This window comes from Lepisosteus platostomus, chromosome 7 (genome assembly GCF_059453375.1).
Source record: "Lepisosteus platostomus isolate fLepPlt1 chromosome 7, fLepPlt1.hap1, whole genome shotgun sequence".
NCBI classification, from domain to species: domain Eukaryota; kingdom Metazoa; phylum Chordata; class Actinopteri; order Semionotiformes; family Lepisosteidae; genus Lepisosteus; species Lepisosteus platostomus.
This window is the reverse complement of record NC_142617.1, coordinates 46,583,664-46,603,422: the sequence shown is the minus strand read 5'-3', so window position 1 is coordinate 46,603,422 and position 19,759 is coordinate 46,583,664. Positions and strand designations below refer to the sequence as shown.

At 39.3% G+C, this 19,759-nt stretch overlaps 1 protein-coding gene across 2 annotated transcripts in view; it reads left to right on the top strand.

Moving 5' to 3' along the window:
- The window catches only part of pde8a (phosphodiesterase 8A), a 79,047-nt gene that overhangs the window by 38,687 nt on the left and 20,601 nt on the right, over nt 1–19,759 (top strand). For both annotated transcript variants that reach the window (XM_088640775.1, XM_088640774.1), the window contains exons 2-12: nt 5,161–5,217; nt 10,479–10,669; nt 13,522–13,578; nt 13,817–13,871; nt 15,741–15,829; nt 16,425–16,503; nt 16,856–16,996; nt 18,639–18,727; nt 18,844–18,895; nt 18,982–19,024; nt 19,365–19,442. In XM_088640775.1, coding sequence (XP_088496901.1) covers nt 5,161–5,217; nt 10,479–10,669; nt 13,522–13,578; nt 13,817–13,871; nt 15,741–15,829; nt 16,425–16,503; nt 16,856–16,996; nt 18,639–18,727; nt 18,844–18,895; nt 18,982–19,024; nt 19,365–19,442 — 931 coding nt within the window. The remainder of the gene's footprint in view (nt 1–5,160; nt 5,218–10,478; nt 10,670–13,521; nt 13,579–13,816; nt 13,872–15,740; nt 15,830–16,424; nt 16,504–16,855; nt 16,997–18,638; nt 18,728–18,843; nt 18,896–18,981; nt 19,025–19,364; nt 19,443–19,759) is intronic.

Below are 19,759 nucleotides of genomic sequence, written 5' to 3'. Positions count from 1 at the left end.
TCGCCCCCCAAGAAACGCCAACAAAACGTGCTGTATGTTTCGCGTCCCCGGTGTTGTTATTTGTCACTTTCTGTGAACGAGTCGAGTTTGAGCTGCTGGCCCGGCGTCCACACAGACTCTCATTATGGCCCTGTCTGGCTTCCTCTCAAGACAGTGTGTAAACAGCCCTGCAGTTGAGGCCTGTGCATGAAATTAGACATCATCAGCTCCAATATAGTCATCTTTCTGTTGATTTTTTTTTCATTAATGTTACCATTTAAAATTCATCCTCAGTGATGCAGTATCTGTATGAATTAGAGAAATGTTAGGGTGCTTGTTAAAAGAACTTATTTGTAGTGTTAAAAATTACAGGCTGTGGGAAGGAAGCAATCCTATTTATAAACATTTTTTTTGTCGGCTTTGCCAGCTCGATGTTTACTCATGAGGAAGGGGTTTCCCTCAAACAGCCTGTGACAAGGAGAGTATTGGAGAGTTGCTCACACAACCTTCATTGCCAGCTTGGGACTGTGTTGCTTTCTGCACCTACCTGTCCACATTCCTAAAAAAAAGCAGTGTTCAAATGCATTGAACTATCTTCTCTTTTTCAAAAATGCAAGCTTGACGTGGAAGTGTGAGACACATTTGTTTTTCTCTTGCAATGTGCAGAAAACTCAAATCGGTTTCTGGGCTTTACATGGCAGTGGTATTGTCATGTGCGCACTGAGACCTTCTATGCGACAGCCCCTGTGTTTCCTGTCGGTGATGTGAGCTGTACAATTAAAATCGGGACATTCTGACACTGTGGGAGCGATTTCCATGCGAAACACAACAGCCATCCCAGGATTCCAGCAGTTCCGGTCCGTTTGTCTGCTGCTGCTAGGAAGCTGTTTACTCTTTATATCTGTCTCTGCTGACGTCTGCTCACTGAACAATGTCATCAAATTTCCTGTTTTTCAGTCTGGTGGAAAGCCACTCTTCCACCTCATCTGCAGGGCTTTGTAGCAGAGATCCATAGGGCTGGATGTGTCTAGTGGGAAGGAAGCAGGCTTAAATGCAGCATTGCTAAGTAAATACAGTAGGTGTATAGAACTAAACTTCTGCTGTTTTCCTTGGGCCTGCGAATATGAAACACACACGCTGTACTATTATATTATGGAAATGAGCGGGAACTCCATGCAAGGGAGAAGGGGCACTACAGTGTATGACTTGGAGGGACAAACTACTGGATGTGACATGAAGGTTAAATAATGCACCTCATTTTTCTCTGAAACGGGCAATGCAACAGGAGACAGTTCCCAGGAAAAGTTCTAAAATGACTCTGAATGTCCTTTCGTAAAAGAATCACGCGTGTTAGCGTGCTTGACCATAACCTTTATTATCTGGTATGGTAGCATCATATTAATAATAATAATCACATTCCTTTGCATATGAATGGGAGTTTCAGAGATTAACACAATAAACAGAGATCCAGCACAGGAGAACATTTTTTTTTTATCTTAAAAAAGTAGAAAAAATCTTAAAAACTGTTTTTATTTATTTTGTCCAACTTGACTTCATCCACAATAAGGAGTATTATTTTTACTGTGCTGCAAGGCAAACAGAGTTTTAGGTCTGCTGTTCCTTTGATGTTATTTTTAAACAATAAAATCTTTATGCTGGAATTCGTGGTGCTGAGATGAAGTGACCTTACCATACCTTGACTAATATGTACTTGGAGTTCTGTTCGTGAAACAATGCCGCATCACAAGGAATTGCGAAATCATCAAAGCCAATTTGCACAACACATATCTAGTAGAAAAAGGGCGATACATACAGTATTTATGAACTGGTGAAGTGCAGCAAGAAGCACAATGATTTGGATTATCTTGGTACTTTTAAGAGCAGGAGTAGAATAAATATTGGTGTTATTGTTGGTAGTACAGTACTTAAAAGGCTGTTGATTTTAGTGGTGGAAATGTGATTTTGGTAGCAGTGATTATTAATGGCAGTAATAAATTTATTCAGTTCCATAGGTCTGAACCACTCACTTTGTATTAAGGGCGTTTGTGCTCCACAATTTTCTCTCCCAAAAATATTTTTTTATTTTGTGCAAATAATTAAAAAAGGCTGATATTTCATTTGCATAGTTTGTGTTTTTCATTCATTAAATCATCCATCAAACCAATCTCAAATCTGTTGTTGTTTTGCTTGGGGTGGTGATGCCTTTCACCCATCTCGCTGGCCAGTTCGTGCACTTGCAGCTCGTCTAGTTTAGGTTGTTTAAATTGAAACAGCTGTGCCGGAGTCACACTCGTGCAAACAGGCTTGCTGCTCCTTGCTGATGGCAGGACCTGCGGTAATGAGACCAAGATGTAACCTCCAGTCAGTGAAATATTCTGCCCGATCTGGAAATGTACAGTCATCGTGAGAGGAAGAGCGCTTGTAATTTGGACATGCGGATAAGTGACTCTAGGCTGACATTTCCTGAGCTTTTACGATGTTTTTAAAAAAATTCTTTTTGGTTTTAGGCTGTTCGGGTTTTGACAGTTCTGTGTTAGATAAGTGGGTGAAGAAGTAAAGCTGTAGTGTATCGATATTAATGCACATGTAACTCATTTAGTTTGCTTCCAGACAGTCAAAAGCAAGGTGGTGCCCTCCTGTTTACCACTCCATGGCATTTGTTTCAGCCCTTTAAAAGAGACAAAGCACAATGTAATGTGCTCTAGTATTCTGTGCGTAATTAATATTATCAGACATGAAGACCAAACAACTGTTATTGCTGTATTAAATAGCAATGGGTATTTTTTTGTCTTTTGTAGGGTTAGTCATACCATTATTATTTCACATTTGTCACAATAGTTTTTTTAGTTAGGGTGTTTTTATTTTTAGTTGGATTTCACTATACATAGGAATCTAAGTGGCAAATAAAATCCAGTCCTTTATCACTTACTGTAAGAAGAACATGTGCCCCTGTAGTGTGTGACATAGTCAAGAGGTTGAGTATAGTGCTGTTGTTGTGGAGCATGCCAGTGTCTGTGTAGAGACTGGAACAATAACGAGGAAATTCTGTTCCAGAGGGAAGATCACCTCCCCCTGGTTCACAATACCACTTACAGCAGCAACTTCCTTTAACGGTCTCCAATAGTATGTTTCATTATTTTTCTACAGCTCAAGATTAAAGCTGGGCAGTGTGGTGGCATGGTGGGTTAGGTCTTCTGTCTCACAGCCCTTGAGTTCAATTCCAAACTGGGACACCTTGTATTAGGAGTTCGCATGTTCTCCCAGCATCAGCATTGTGGTTGTAGGCCTGGCAGCCTATCCAAGGTATAGTCCCATCTTGCATCCTGTGCTTCCTGGGTGTGTCTGGGATGTTCTGACTCTGGTCAGGAGAGAGTGACTTTCTGGTGATGGAAGGACAGATACATGGACATCTAAAATCTGAGGCTGATCGCTCACTGAAAGTCTGACCAAACAGTGTGTGCGTCCTTCCAGTTACAGACTGTGAAAGGAGGTGTACAGCACCAGAACACAGGGCACTGGTGTCAGTGAGCTAAGAGCTTTGGATCGTGTTTTACAGTCAGAGGTGGAAAATATGCCAAATAGAAAAGCCACGGATGAAGGATCAAACTGGATATAGGCTATATAGCAGGAATTTTGAACTTGCTTACTGGAGGGACTTCTGTTTTGTTGTTCCAGTCTAAACTGTCCATTAAATGATTATTTCACGTATTTTCTCAAGTTAACATGATATGTTTTTGAAGATTTTGTACCACTGTTTATTCAAAGCATTTGCTTTTTAAAAGTACTGAAAACTTATAAACACCCCAGAGCCTAGTTAGAAGTATTACACTTATGCACATAATTAAATAGTCAGATCTGCTATGTAAGAGAGCTTGGATGGAACAAAAACCAGAAGACATTGGGCCTCCAGGAATTGAGTTTGAGTCTCCTGATCTTTCCCATGTCATTCTGTCTGTAGAATGCTTTTAATATTCAGCTAAATTGGAAATGGATATCTATTTTTTGAATTATGAGAATGAGATTTAATACATTTTAGATCCATAGGAAATACAGAACATAAAACATCTTGGTATGGATCCTCAAAGCAATTGAACTTTCATTAATTTTAATATAGCCAGATTTTTTAAAAGGACTTATTTTTATTGAGTGAGTTAAGGTTGTACGTTTTAAATTCCACTGTGAATGTTTCTCACGTGCTCAGTTTGTTTACTGAAAAGGAGAATTCTAGAGGGATAGACATCCACAGTAGGCCTCGTTGCCATGGATACTGTTCCCTGTGTGGTGCTCCATTAGAAGGAAGGAAGCTGGATTATTAGCAGAGTAGATTTTCTTTTTAAAAAAAGTTTAATAAATTGTAGATGAAATTGAGTACATTTTTGTTCATCACTCTCCCATCACTGAATTTTCATTTCCTTGTATACGTTATCATAATTTAAAATAATTGACAACTTCCAGATCAAATAGTCTATAGTTATGAAAATATGAGCTTGCCAGTGTTTTTGATTCTGAAAACTGGACAGTGGATTTCTATGTCTTTAGTTTAACAGACAGATGTAGCAGGTCTCTCCACTCTGACTCTCAATTACGCGGACTTCTGCTGATGTTAATGCCTCAATAATATTTTGTGGACTAATTCTGCAGTACAGAAATGAAAAAAAAAAACAACAACAAAAAAAGTTGGTTGACTCTATAGAATTGGTGGGTGTGATATGAGCTATCTGTTGAGGTCAGATGATAACCGCACTTTTCTGTCCGGGGCTGAGCAGGCAGTTCCTGCAGATTTGGGTGAATGAAGTACCGTCTGCCTTAAAATGGAATTTTGAGTTTTTAAGGATTATAATTTTTTTTCTCTTTTACAAACTTCAACCTCTGCTCTAATTTTGGAAAACAAAAAACGTTTAGAACATGTTAAAAAGGGAGATTGGGGTTAATAGAAGAAATGGCTTAATGTTGGTTTTGCTTTTAGTTTTAAGTGAACAATTTAAAACAATTGAGAAAGGACAGGGGTTAGTGCACTGGGCTCAAGTCGAGGATGTTCCGGGTACGAAGTTATGGTTGTACCCTTAGCAAAGTACTTCACTCACATTGATATGGTTAAATAAAGGAAAAGCTGAAAAAATGTATTAATGTAAAAATATTTCATTGCTCGTAACGTATTTTTTTCTTTGTCTTTTTCTACAGACGCAATTTACAGAAGTGCAGTTTGGACCAATGAAGCTATACAAAGATCAGCTTCAGGTACTGGCCACAGTTACTTCAGAAGAGAAGTATTTGGAGAAATAAAAGGGGCTTTGCAGGGAGATTATGAATGCAATATGGTCTTCAAAATGCAGAACAGATTTTGAATTGCTGTGTTCAACAGGCCAATTGAACTACAGAGAACCCAAGTTCCCAAGAAGTTTCATCATGCTTTCTAAAGAGAGACACTTTCCCAAACATGTACAGTAAGAATGAGTGACTTTATGTGAGAGCAGCATGCTTAAAAGGTTTCCTCCTTACTGGAAGTGTGTGACAAGACCATTAGTACACATACAAAGCAACAATAGAACATCCCGATGGAATTTAAGGCTTCCTGTGGAATTCTTACAGGGTGATCCCGATATACTGTTTGGTAGGCTCCTACAGAGTGGTGGTTTATAATGGGCTTCTGTTTCTGAGAGTGCTCTAATATACGATATTAAATGGCATTATTTTGTCTTGCATAATAAGATCATTTATGTTCTGTGGTCTTATTTTATTATTCTATTTTATTCATGGGTTTAGCTTTACTCTATTTTTGTCATTTCCAGATTAAAATATGACACCTCAAGCACCCAGTTTCTAGCCTATTTACGGTTTTAAACCAACACATTTTAAAATAATGCAGATTCTAATGGCACTCTTCTGAAGGCCAAGAAAAAAACAGTTTGGAATACAACAACCAAGGCGAGGTCTCATGATCATGGGATTTCTTGCATATTACTGATAATATTTTGTCTTTAGGAGCCTAATCCACCATTACACCCATGTCACTCTCTTAGCTTTGAGACACCAGCAAACAAACATCCATTTTTTAAACTTTATAAATGGGTTCATTGTAAGTCACACTCCAGTGTTGCCGTAGCAACCAAACCAAACACCAGTCTTTATCAACAGACCAGGAGGCGCAGTGCGTCGGAATTGAAAGGAACAGAAACCCAGGACATGCTCCATCACCCCATGTCTGACCCCTGCCGACGTTTAAAAAGTTCATTATATCATGTTTCTGAATTGGCTCCTTTCTTCCTCTTCCACTCTGCGCCCTTTCGGCTTACCGTACGAGTGCGGAGAGGAGGAACATGGTTCTCTCAGGTCCCGCTAAAGTCGAAAAACAGCTGTGGTTATGCTGAGACTTGCGAGAGAGGGTGGAGTCCATGTTATCATTTCTTTTACTATCTAATGGAAAGAGGTGAAAGAGGTCAGATGTTGGTTGTGTGTGCAAATCATTACAGGAGGCCAGATGAAATAATGGCCTTTTAATGGCCTGTCTCTTAAATGAAAAGAACCTTTACTGCAGTATAAGTCAGTATTTTATTTAGCTGAAGCCTTTATTCATAGTACCTACAGTATGATTTGCACCTATTTATATACAATAATAGAGATTTATAGAGGTATACCTCAAGTGTAGTACTTTGCTTAAAGTGTCTTACCTGACATTTGAAGCCAGGGCCTTCCAGTTACAAGTCCTGAACCCTGACTATTACTCCGCACTGCTGCCCCAAGTATTGCTTGATTTGTCATTTTAGTGTTTTTTTTCTCTTGTGGTTGCTGAACAGGCCTGTATGAAAGCAGTCTATCTACAAACAGTTAACAGCTGGCTCAGCTGCTGTGCAGTTTTAGATATAATCAGTCTTCCAGCTTGTGCCACAAACGCCATGTCATGTTTTATGACTCAGCACAATAAATGTGCCTTTAAGAGAACATGATATCCGGGGAAAGTAAATAAATGTGCACCAAAAGGAATAAACAACAGGCAATTCATTAAGTCTATGACCTCAAGATCTAACAAAATGTTGTATCTCTTTTCTCCACAACGCTTTTGTCTTAAACACAAAAAATAATGGGGGGAACATTTTGCAAGAGGGACTGTTGTAGCACTTTGCCCCTGACTGGAATAATTAACAAGTATAAAGTAGTATAATAACAAGTCAGAGGGTGACTCTGGTTGAAGAGCTTCCTCGAACTCTTCACATGAACGTACTTATGCTGCTTTTTGCACTAAGCAAAAAATAAGACCATAATTTGTTGGGTGTAATGGACTGGTGTCTCATGCAGGGGTACCCCACCTTGTGCCCGTTGCTTGCCAGGCTAGGGTTCAGCTCCATCGTGACCCTGAATTGGGTTAAGCAGTGAAAAAATGGGCAGATTGGTAGTTAAGTACAGTATAAAGACATTGCACATGTTTATCCCCCCCACCTACAAGTCATTTAAAAACCATGCTGTGCAAAGCCAGTCTTGCCTTGTATGTCCAGATATGTCCTAAAAACTTATTCTTTCTTTTTTTCCCCAAAGAAGCAATGACTGTCTTGTTTCTTTTACCTGAGAGATGTGTACCGATGCTTTAAAGTTAAAGTTTAATTACAGGAGGAAAATGAAACTAAGAGATTTCCTTTTCCTGTTTTTGTCATTCTGGCTTTTACAGCTGATCACATTATTCTTTCCTTGCACACAGGATCTGCTTTGAAAGCGTTTTTCAATTATTTCTTTTGCAGATTAGTGCCCATGAAAAAGAAGGAACTGACTCCTTGTTCACTTTGCAATATTACAAAATAAATGTTATTCTTCCATTTCTTTTATGATTTCCTTTATTTCATGCACAGTATACTATTTCCTTTGTAAAACTAGAACGGCTGATTCCTTATTAAACTGCGCTAATCCCTCATTGATTCTTCATGTCAAGAAAAGGACTTGCTTCTCTAATGAGAACTATTGATGCATTAACACAAACATCCATAAGTGTACTGTGGAAAAAAAATCCCTGTGGCTTAAAGTTGAGGTACTTTCTGTTTCTCATTATCATGTGCTGACTGTTTCTGACCTGCACTGCGCTGGATTTAATTTTGTCATTTTAAATACAGGGCAGAGGCAGAGTGCATGTTTCCAGACAAGATCCTCCTGAAAGTTATTTTGGACCAATTAGATAAATTGCTACTCTGGTTGCGTAGCATCAACTACATTTAAGTTGCTTACTGGACAAAATCAGATTTTTTTTCTTGCATGTTTTTTTTAGCTCATAGTGGTGCGTTAGACTCATACCTACAGATCAGCTTCATGGAAAGATAAAACCCTGTTTTTAAAGTTTAATGAAGAATGTTCGGTAAACTGCGAGCTAAATAGATTGTAATTATTCTGGGTGTGCCGGATATTAATTCCCCTTAGAGCAACTCAGCAGAAAGTATCAATTTTGGTAAAAACTTCACCAGCAAGTTTATGTTCTGTCACTGACACTGCATTTTCATTGGCTCAACTTACCACATGGAGCAGGCTGTATTGGCAGGGAATGTAATGGATTTTTTTTTTACTAGAAGGAATTCTGGCAAAATGTGATGCAATTTTAGCATAGCTTTTTGAGTGCTGATGTATTAACAGTGTAGGCAGTTCTTATTATGTGATAGATCAAGTTGCTACAAGGTATGTTTCACATTAGCTTCATAATTGTAAGTGCTTCTTTGGCTGTTGACCACACTGTACAGTGGACTCAGATCATAATAAAAAGCCATCAGAACTGTTTGTCTGATGTAATCTATTATTAAATTAAAAGAGTAAAGTATTTTGCATCGCTATTAGCTTACGTGAATTCTAAAGCATAAGGAAGAGCGAGTTCATCTGATTTGTAAAGTTTGAATGGTGGTTGAGAAGGATTGAACTTTTTAATTATGAGTTAGTTTTGACTTTTCTTCTACTTGAACTAAATGAGAGCAGTAAATTACAACGCAAAACCACACAATTTATCTGGTGAAGCTTCATCTGCACTTTCATTCATCCCCATGTCTTTCACCGAGCCAAAGATCAGAGAAATACTGTTAACTGCTCGTCCCTCCCACCCCGCCTCCATCATGCTTCGTCTACTGATTCATTCCTGCAGCTGCTCCATTCAGCCTAGAATCTAGCAAGGGACGGTTCATCACTGTGCTTTTTTATTTAAAAAAAGTTGTTCTATATTGCTTTAACTAGTGATACCCAGACATAAAATAACAGTTTTAGTTGTGTGAAAAGATACTTTGCAGAATTTCCATTGACAATTTAATGCAGATTATGATGCATTTTTGCATGGTGGTGTATTGGTCGGCATTACTGCCTTGCAGTGCTGGTCCCTGGGTTCAATTCTGGACCTGGGGTGCTATCTGTGTGGAGTTTGTGTGTTCTCCCCGTGTTTGCATGGGTTTCCTCCGACAGTCCAAAGACATACTAGTGGGTTAATTGGCTTCTGGGAAAATTGTTCCTGATGTGACTGTGTGCGTGTCTGCGTCTGTGTGTGCCCTGTGGTGGATTGGTGTCCTGTCCAGGGTGTAACCTGCCTTACGCCCAGCTGTCCCACAACCTTGTCTTGGATGAAGCTGTTAGATAATGAATGGATGAGTAATATACATTTAACAATAATACAGCATAGCCTCTGTTTAAATGGGTCCTCTATCATCCAGTAATGACACTGTATCTTTACTGATACATATATACTGTTTAACAGCAGTGTGTGTTCAGGACTGATGGCTCCATGGATCTCTGCCTCTAAAACAGGACATCTTTCTCATAATACTTTGTCTTGGTAACCAGCTTGCTCAGGATACAACTGTTTATTGCACAATGACTCATGAAACTGTTCTTAGCGCTGCTAATTCTGGAACTGTTCCTAAATATTCAGAATTTATCTACGTAGGTAAGGGATAATATTAAAAATATTTTGGCAGGATTAGTGGTAGAAACTGCTTGACTGCAGCCATGCCACCTTGTTTTGTAACCCTGCGGTCAGCTCCCAGAAACTAATCAATGCTGTTTGTGGCCAATGTCACTGGCAACAGATCAGCCATGATGCCATAATGTCTTCTGGCTCCCAGCTCTTCCTGTAGGAACCTATAGCCATGTGCGTGAAGCCCAGATATACTGCATCCCGGCTTGTGGTACTGTATGTAATGGAAAGAATGAAAAATATTCACTCTATCCATTCTTGTATTACTCTTAAGGATAAACCTTAGTCGGAATCTGGGTAGCAGTATGTTATTGTAGCGTACTCAATTAATTTATACATTATTCTGTGGAATGATCACATCACCTGCTGACCACCACCTCCTTAAAGGTTTGTCATCTTATTATAAGACTTGTAACTGTGATAGGGTTAAAATGTTTGTCAATTAGGTGCAACAATAGTGACAAATAATGAGACACTTTCTCACATGTTGGTCCTGACTGTGTAGACTTTGCTTTTACTGTCACATGTGCTTGAGGTTCTTGCACTGATTTAATGTTATTTGTGTTTTAACGGCTAGGTGCTGTTAGTATTTGCCAAAGATGACAGCCAGAGCAGTGGCTTTTGCTGGGCGTGTGAGAAGGCTAATTTCAGGTGTAGCATTGCCAGAACACCAGAGTCAGCACTGGAGTGCTTCCTGGAGAAACACCATGACATCATCATCATCGATCACAGACATTCCAGATACTTCGATGCTGAAGCGCTGTGTCGGTAAGATGTGCTGTTTTTCAGATCTCCTTGCGGGATCGCCTGTCTCTCCCAGCTTCGTTGTCAAAGTTCTTCGCGTGACTGCGTGTGCAAAAATCAAACTGGTCATAATATCGTCCGTTACTTTAAGCTGTTTTGCCTGGAGAAGCTTGGGTTTGTGAGAGGAAGTCATATAGTTGACTTTGCAGTGCCTTGCAAAATTATTCACCCCATTTCCAGTTGTGTCCAACTTAGTCAGAATACAAATGATATATAGACATTTTTAAATGGAACACTCAGACCGAACACTTTCAATGGTTAAAAAAGAGTTCAGCAAAAATTGCAAAGAAAAATTAAAAACTGAAATATGTCGATTATATAAGTATGTAGCTTCCTAAGTGAATATTTGGTGCAAACCACTTTGGAAGCAGTTACAGCTCCAAGTCTTTCCATAGGTATCTACTGTACTATTTTGCATGCCAGGGTAGTGCAATTTCTGATCATTGATGGGCCGCAAGCCTCGAATCTCATAGATTTTCTCCTGGATTGAAGTCTGGGCATGACCAGGCCACAAAAGGATATGCACTTTCCACTGGTTAAGGAATCCCAGTGTAGCTCGTGCTTAACTGTGCTTTGGGTCATTGTCTGGCTGAAGGTGAATCTTGGTCCCAGTTTTAGGTGTTTTGTAGATTTAAGCAAGTTTTCAAGCAAGATTTAAGCTTGTTGCTAAGAAGCAAACCCACAACACAAAGCTGCCACCTCTGTGCTTGACAGTAGAGATGTTGTTGGCTGGGGGAGGCTTTGTTGGGATGGTGCCAGACTGAATACTTTACATTAAGACCAGTAAGTTCCAATTTTATCTCGTCTAACCACAGAAGCCTTTGCCACATGTCTGCAGTATCACTTAAATGATTTGTAGCAAACTGCATGAACGATGTGAGGTGGGTTTACCACTCTGCTACGCATACCAGCTTTGCGGTGTGAGCAGGCTATTGTTGACTCCCAGACATTTTCTTCACTCAACTTTTTTTACTGTTTCAAAGTCTCCATTGGCCTCACAGTGGCACCTATTACCCAGTTTCCTCCTTGCCCAGCTGTTTAGTTTGGAGGGACAGCCTTACTTAAGGAGTGTCTGGGTGATATTATCCATCTTCAGTTTCTTAATGATCAGCTTCATGGTGCTCCAAGAGATATTAGTTGTCTTTGAATTTTAATACAGCTTAATCCCTGAGTTGTTTTGAAAACTCCTTACTCTTCACGGTGGAACTCTTACTTGAAATTCATCGACTGAGGAAACTTACAGAGATAGGTGTATGTGTTCTAAAATAAAGCGAAGCACTATTAAAGCACAGACAGAAATCATGCAACCAATTGTGTGACTTATCAAAGGAATTCTGTGCGACTAATCTACTTTGACAGAGCAAAAGGAGTGGATACTTATCAACATTTTGGTTTTAGATATTTCTTTGAAGTTTTGCATTCAGGTTTTGATAATTAAATATACATACATTTCTAATTCAACAAAATGACACATTATTGGAAGGGGGTGAATTATTTTCCAGTTTTGCAAGTCAGTTTTCTATATGTGGGAACACATGTATGTGTATATCACTTAATCGTAGATGTTAGGTGTTGATTTTTAAAGGTTAGGTGACACACTGACATGTCCTTTCTACCCAAGAAGCATTGACTGACCTAAAGTTAGCAGCTTTGTGTGTTGTGTGTTTTAAGGTGAGAAAAGGAGAGGGCCCAGAGAGCACAATTGCTCTCAGAGGAGTCATTTCTGCTTTTCTCCACTTAATTATGTCACAACATGTCAAATTAGTGTGCTGAATGAGTGAACAAGTGTGAGTTCTGTGGTCTTTTATGTTTCAGAGCTCCAAAACAATTGGGAACTTTATTAATGTGAAACTAGACTCGTATCTGTACGTTTAGAAGATCTGTCATGCTGATGTATTTTTAAATGCTTAATTGACTTTTTTAGCACTACATAGTTGTTGAACAAGATCAGAAATCTAAAACAACATAAAAAGCTGAATCTGCTTTTGAATCTGAAGATGGTTCGTTAGTTATCTGGGAACAATCTTTTTTGTGTTTCCTTTAATTGGCATCATAATTAATGATTACATAAATGCCAGTTGAAGACCTCCAAAAAACAGAACATTTTCTTAAACAACTTTTACGTTTTCTCTGTTATCATCACTTTAAACTGAAACCCACAGGCTAAACAAATGGGTTTATTATATTGTTTCTGTACAAGACTTTATGTGACTGAAGGAGACTCCTCTCTTCCAGTTTCCATATCTATTTTTGGATTTAGTGTGCTGCCATAACCACATTTGACAGACATCAGTAGTACAACACAACATGGAGCTCTGCCTATGGATTTAGAATATGAGTCCAGGAGTCCCTTTGCTAAGCTTCAACTGTGTGTTATTAAAGTAAAATGCCACCCACTGAAAGTGCAAACCTATGTTTTAACTCTATTTTTAGCTTAAAATAATTCATTTTTTTATGAGTGCTTTTCAAGAAAAACGTTTTCAAAACACTATCATCAACAAAGTCAGGTAATAAAGAATATTTTAATTTGCATTACATACCACTGCCTAACCTTATGAAATCTTGAGTGAGATCATGACAATAGACAGACATTTTAGGAATTTTCTGACATTCCTTTTTATATTATACAGTACATTATTTCTGAGCAGGACTAAAGAGAGATGTCCCAAAGACTTGAAAAGCAAGAACTGTAAATTTCAAATGAGCTATGTTTCTTTAAACACACAATTGTGTTGTCTCTTAGAATCTAGACAGTGGTGACTCCAGCAGTGCTCATTTTGATGGCATCACTCATGGCTTCTTCTGTTTCCATTTAGGTCACTCAGAGCAGCGAAGTGTTCAGAAAGCACAGTGATTGTTGCAGTTGTGAGAAGGTATGCATGTACTATTTCATCATTCATCATGTACTATTTCTTGTTTTTGGCAGTGCATAATTAGTGTTTGACGTACTTGTTTGGAGAAAAGAACAAGCAGAATACATTTAGCTCTTCAAAACAGGCTTTTACGTTTTCTTGTTGTTTGAAATATCACTCGGTATTGCTGCAAAATAATGTGGAGATGATGAGACTTATCGTACTCTATTTTTAAAGCTGAGCGTTATGTTTCTCAAAGGCAGGACCGCGAGGAAGCGTCAGTGATGCCTCTGGTTTCGGCTGGCTTCAACAGGGTACGTGACGAGCTTAAGAGCTGGGGAGTTCCTGCAGACAGCCATGTGCTCAGAGCCAACAAGAGCCTTCAGCTGGCAGTGCTTTGCGCTTGTAGCACGTGGACTAAGTGAGGAAACAGGCCAGTGCTGTGCTCAAACATGCACTTATTTCAGGCCAGATAGTTGTTCTTCACCAGTGTGGGCAGGGAGGGCACTTTTACTTGGCTCCTAACGAATTTCAAATTGATTTAAAAGCAGAGGAAAGCCAGGTGAAGTGTGGGAAGATGCAAATATGTCTAATAGGTATGTATTTTCCTCTTTATCAATAGTGTAAAATTTCAACACCATGGTTACTTGTTTACAAATGATAGAAAGCAGTCTGTTGTCTCACAATATTTAATAAGTGATCATTTAAATAGCACCAAAAACAAGTTAAAATATATACTGTAAGTTGGTCTGCCGGCAGAATGGACATTTTCGGAACTTTGTTCTAACGTGGACTGGCGTCTCTTCCAATGTGTACCCTGCCTTGTGTCCGTGGCTCCCCCTGCAGCCCTGCACTGGATAAAGCTGTCAGAAAATGGATGGCTGGATGTTCTAACAGAGTGAAGAGGTATCAGGGTCCTAGCAGCTGTTCCATCTTAGAGGTGTCCAGTTGCAGAACAGGGGTGCTTTAGACATCATATTCAGCAGGTTCTAAAGATAAAGACGTTATCTCAAAAGACAGCAAAATAAATCAAATGTTTCTGAAATCTTTCGAATGAAAACATTGTTAAGCACTCCTCATTTTGCTAGAGTAACCTACATTTGTCTGCTTTGATGCCCAGAGATGGACTGGCATCCCATCCAAGGTGTACCCTGCCTTGCGCCCATTGCTTGCTGGGAAAGGCTCCGGCTGCCCCCACGGCCCTGAATTGGAAGAACTGGTTAGAAAATAGATGGATGGATGATTGACAATTAATGATGGTCAATAGCATCTGCAGTTGTAAGGGTCTCTCTAGGACCAAAGCAAGTCGACCCTGTTTTTAATGCAAGTGAAAGATAGTTGGCACTTCCTCATCCTTTTATCCTTGTCTGAATGCACCCTGGGGTGTTCTTTATCCTCTGACATGGATTTTTGCTCTTGCTGGAGACTGTCTCAACCTTATCTATAGCAATTCCTGCAGATGGCACACCTTAGCACCGTAGTGAGTCGCACAATTTCTTTCCACCATTTCTTTCACAGATCTCTCACAGATTCAGAGGAAATCTTTTAGAAATATTGAGGTTTTTCATGTTTACATAGAGCAAACCCAGATGTTTTCAGAATGAACTTTCAGAATGTTAAATATTAATATTAAATGCAAAACTAGTCAGAACGTTTAATGTGGATTCAATTCATTGGTGATATGTGCTGATTAAGCAGAATGTTTTTGGTAAAAGAGCCCCTGGGTTCCCTAAGGAGTAAATGTTTAGAATGTGTTTTGTAAAAAAAAAGGTTATTTTTGTTGTTTAATGATTTAGTCAAATATCCTGCATACTTGAGCTTGACCTTTTGAACTTGACTAACTGTTGTGCAATGCATAGAATGCAATACAAATAATTTCATTTCGAGATTAAAAATAATGTACCCGACCTCTCACTTTTCCAATAAACTGTGTTTAAGATTTCATTGTATAGCTCAAATAACTCCTTCGTTCCTGACCAACCATCTTGTAAGGTTAAGCAGATCTGATAGAATGTTGTTCACCTGGGAAGACAACAAGATGAAAGGCATGCTCTCAGTTTCTACACTTTCCCCTTGAACATACGTATGCGCTGTTTATTTAGATTTATTTAGATTCCGGGAGCAAATTCAAGATCTTAGTAATGTGTGCTGAATACTTTGTGACTGACCTTTGTTTTCAACAGAGATATGTTGAAAATCCCAACGTGATGTCCTGTTACAATGAGCTTATCCAGCTGGAGTACGGAGAAGTCCGGGCACAGTTCAAACTAAGGTGAGCAAATAACACCTGTGTCCCACCATGGTGCTTTGTAATGAAGTCTGTAGCAATATTAGTAATAATATCTTTACACTTATATAGCGCTTTTCTGGACACTCCAATCGAAACGCTTTACAGGTAATTGGGACTCCCCTCCACCACTGCTAATGCCCCACCTAGATGATGCACATCTTCCAGAGTAAAGAGACTGGCAGCAACATGAACTACTTTCAGTTCCTTTCGTAGCAGCATGCATTAGATATTTGATTGTTATTTTACTTACTGTACCTGTAACATTCTTGTACTCTGCATCTTAAATGATTCACTAAAGCACCACCACTAGAAGGAGCTTTAGTGAGAAGTGTATTTTATTTTCATACAGACATTTTCATGACAACACTTATGTGAGTTACTGCATAAATCATACTTTGGTAAATCCCTCTTTTAAAAAAAGGGAGAAATGCTGCAGTACTGTACCTTGGCATACAGTACATACAGAACATAATAACGACCGATATGGCTGACGGCAGATTTCACACTGTTTGCCCTATCTTATCTCAGAGTTCATACTTTTTCAGTAACTTTTGTCTGTTTCCTCTTCCTCTTGAAGGGCATGCAATGCTATTTTCACTGCACTAGAGCAAAGCCAAGAAGCCATTGAAATCACAAGTGAAGATCAAGTGATCCAGGTTGGTTGTCAGTGGTTTTGTTTCTATGCAAAATGAGTCCCTGACCACACCAAAAAGCTCACACTTTTCCCAAAGTGCAGAGATTCCTGTTTTTCCAAACAGGCTGGGGTCCATAAATCGAAAGTGCTTGCTCTGTGTACTCCCCATGTAATCGTCGGGAATTTTCTGATTTAAGATGGGATCACGTGACTCATACAATTGATGTTCTCCCTTGATGAAAAGCATTGTTTGCCTGCCAGCACTATGACCAGTGATGTAAATGAAATCTGGTTTTACAGATGGCGGTGTTTTACATCGAATGCTTTGCGTCTGAATGCCCTGATGTGTGTATTTAACCTTTGATTCTGCGCAGTATGTGAACCCTGCCTATGAGTCCATAATGGGATACCAGCAAGGAGAGCTGATAGGGAAGGAGATTACAGAAGTGCCTAAAAGCGAGAAAAATAAACCTGATCTCCTTGATACAATAAATTCCTGTATACGAAAAGGAAAGGTGAGTGAGAGTTCACTCTAATTGACATTCACAAGACTGCTTTGACAGTTTTTTTTGGCAAACTTTACATTTATTATGTATATAGAATGTAAATCGATTATTTAATTTTATTTAAATTATCCATTGAAGGTACACCTTTTTTGTGTGTCATGTTATGCTAATGTGTGTTAGTTCTCCATCTTTGTCCTTTGCTAAATTTTGTATACAGTGAGCTCTGATTTATGCAACTCTGTTTACTTAGGCTATTTTACAGCTTTGGCAAAGCTCAAGAGCTTAGTCCGCAGCATCTGAAATTACACTGTCTGTCAGAGACAGCTGGTTGTATAATAATTTAAACTGCTGTTGGCACAACATCACCTTTTAGTAATGTAATAATGACAGCAGCACTGCCACCTTCAAGCCTGGTCTTTGTCTCCTGGGACAATACACCATGGTACAGTTCTTAAGAGTAGGGACATAACCATCTACTTGGGTTAACGTTAGGCTTATAAAATATAACCTACCCAATTCCACCTTAATACCATTGATGAAGTAATTTCTCACATCTTCACCTGAGTGCTGTGTAATGGTTGTTGCATGTCACCCAGGTAGATGAAGCAAATTTCCTTCTGTGTGTAAAGCACTTTGGGATCATTAAGGATGTAAAACTCTAAGCAAATATTATTTTTTAAAATCTTTTGTGCCCTTTTCCAGAACGACTAAAAGTCTCCTCTTGAAAGAGAGCGCCAACAGCATCCAGTGTATTTTGACCAGGTGGCTGAATATAGAGGCTGTCTGTCTGTTTCAAGTGTGCGCTCTGTAGGAGCTGGCCGCACAGCATGTATTCACTTCACAGAGCAGGAAGGTCACCAATAGGCAGAGGAACAGTAGGCAGTGACTTTTGAACTAGGTGTACAGCACAGGGAGCTTCAGACTTGAAAAAAGACCAGCCTGGTGCAAATTCACAATAAAGCCCTTTGGAGGTCTTTGATATTTTCTGTGGTCATATCTTGCTGCATATGTTAGTGTGTGCCATTAATATTTTTCTTTAAATTACACCAGCAACGTATGGGAACTATGAGTGACGTCTCAGATGCGGTCCGCTTTTTAAGTTGATCTTGCATACCATATCCATCTATTTTCATACCATTTTATCAAATTCAGGGTCTCAGTGGAGCCAGAACCTACTGTATATCAGCAAGCAATGGGCGAAAGGCAGGACACACCCTGGACAGGACACCATCACAGGGCAGACACTCACGACAGGGACAATTTTAACTGAAGCCAATTAACCTGCCACTGGAGCCCATACAAAATGTGAAAAACATGCAGATAACACCCTAGGAATTGAACCCAGAGCTCTAGTGTGGCAAGGCAACAATGATAACCATTGGGCCATCATGCAGCCCTGGTCTTGCATTCATTCCTGCAAAATAAGATACAGTAATTGCTAAACACATGGATTTATTTGACTTTTTCAAGGAACATTCTATTTAAAAAAACTATCCTTGTTCTTTTTTAAACTATCAAAATACTTGAAGCTCAAAAACAAATGTTTATCCGTTGATTTCTTTGATTAAATGTTTTGGTCTTTTTTGTTGTCTTCCGTTTTCATTTTACATGCTCAAATAATAACTTTTATGTGTTCATGTTGTTGTTCCAGGAGTGGCAAGGGATTTATTATGCCAAAAAGAAAAATGGAGATAGTGTTCAGCAAAATGTGAAGATCACACCTGTGATTGGACAGGGGGGGTGAGTAGTAAAGCTTTTGTATGCGTCATATTGTGATTGAATTTGACATCTACAGCATCTGTATCTGAAAGCAAAAGACGTCTTCATTTTACAGTATCCCTGTTTTTTTGTTGCAGAAAAATCAGACACTATGTGTCTATTAACAGGCCTTTAAATGACAATAATAAGGTAAGGAAATGGACTTTATTTATACAGAACTGGTGGTTTAGGTATAACTAAATAGTGAGAAGTTGCCTTTTCTTTTCCTTTCATAGACTGACAAGTCCAGCGACCGGGTGCAGGCAGAATCTCAGACAGGTAAAGGAGTGTGGGAAGCAGGCCATGACTAGGCACATTTACACCCAGACTCCGGCAGCACTGGTCCGTTCCAGCTTCAAGCACAATGTCGGGCTTCTGTTCAGTAACGGGAGCTTCAGTTCTTATTTTGCCTCGTGCCTAAGATTCCCCTTCAGAGCCTGATTAAAATGCCACTGTTTCTCCTTCAGAACTGCTTTGGATAAATACATATAACATGGGGATTAATTAGAGCTTTGTTGCACCAAAGAGAATGGTTGTCTTCCACTGGTGTGAGAGGGTGCATTAGAGGCTTGGTGAGCTACAGCAGCCACACGACTCCTCGATGTGCATCTTTCCCCAGATATCCAGTCGTGCAAGCACAAGGACCGGAGGAAAGGCTCTCTGGATGTCAGGTCGACCACTTCCCGAGGGAGCGACGGTGAGCCAGAGTTATTAAAAAGTCCGCTTGTTTTAGCGGATCTTGATTCAATTGATGCCATATGTGTGGACAACCTGTTATTTGGGTTTCTTTGCTGCATAATACTGAAATGCTCTTATTAATCTTTGCAAAACCTCTTTTGCTTATAGTGCAGCTTCATTATTAATTGTACCGAGGGATCCTGATAAATGACTACAAAACCAGCTGACATTCTGAAACATTTTGTAACTGTGAGCATAAAAAAAATTAGATTGCAATGCACAGTGTCCTTAATCCTGCATGTGAACATACTTTAATCACAGCTATAATTTCCAATC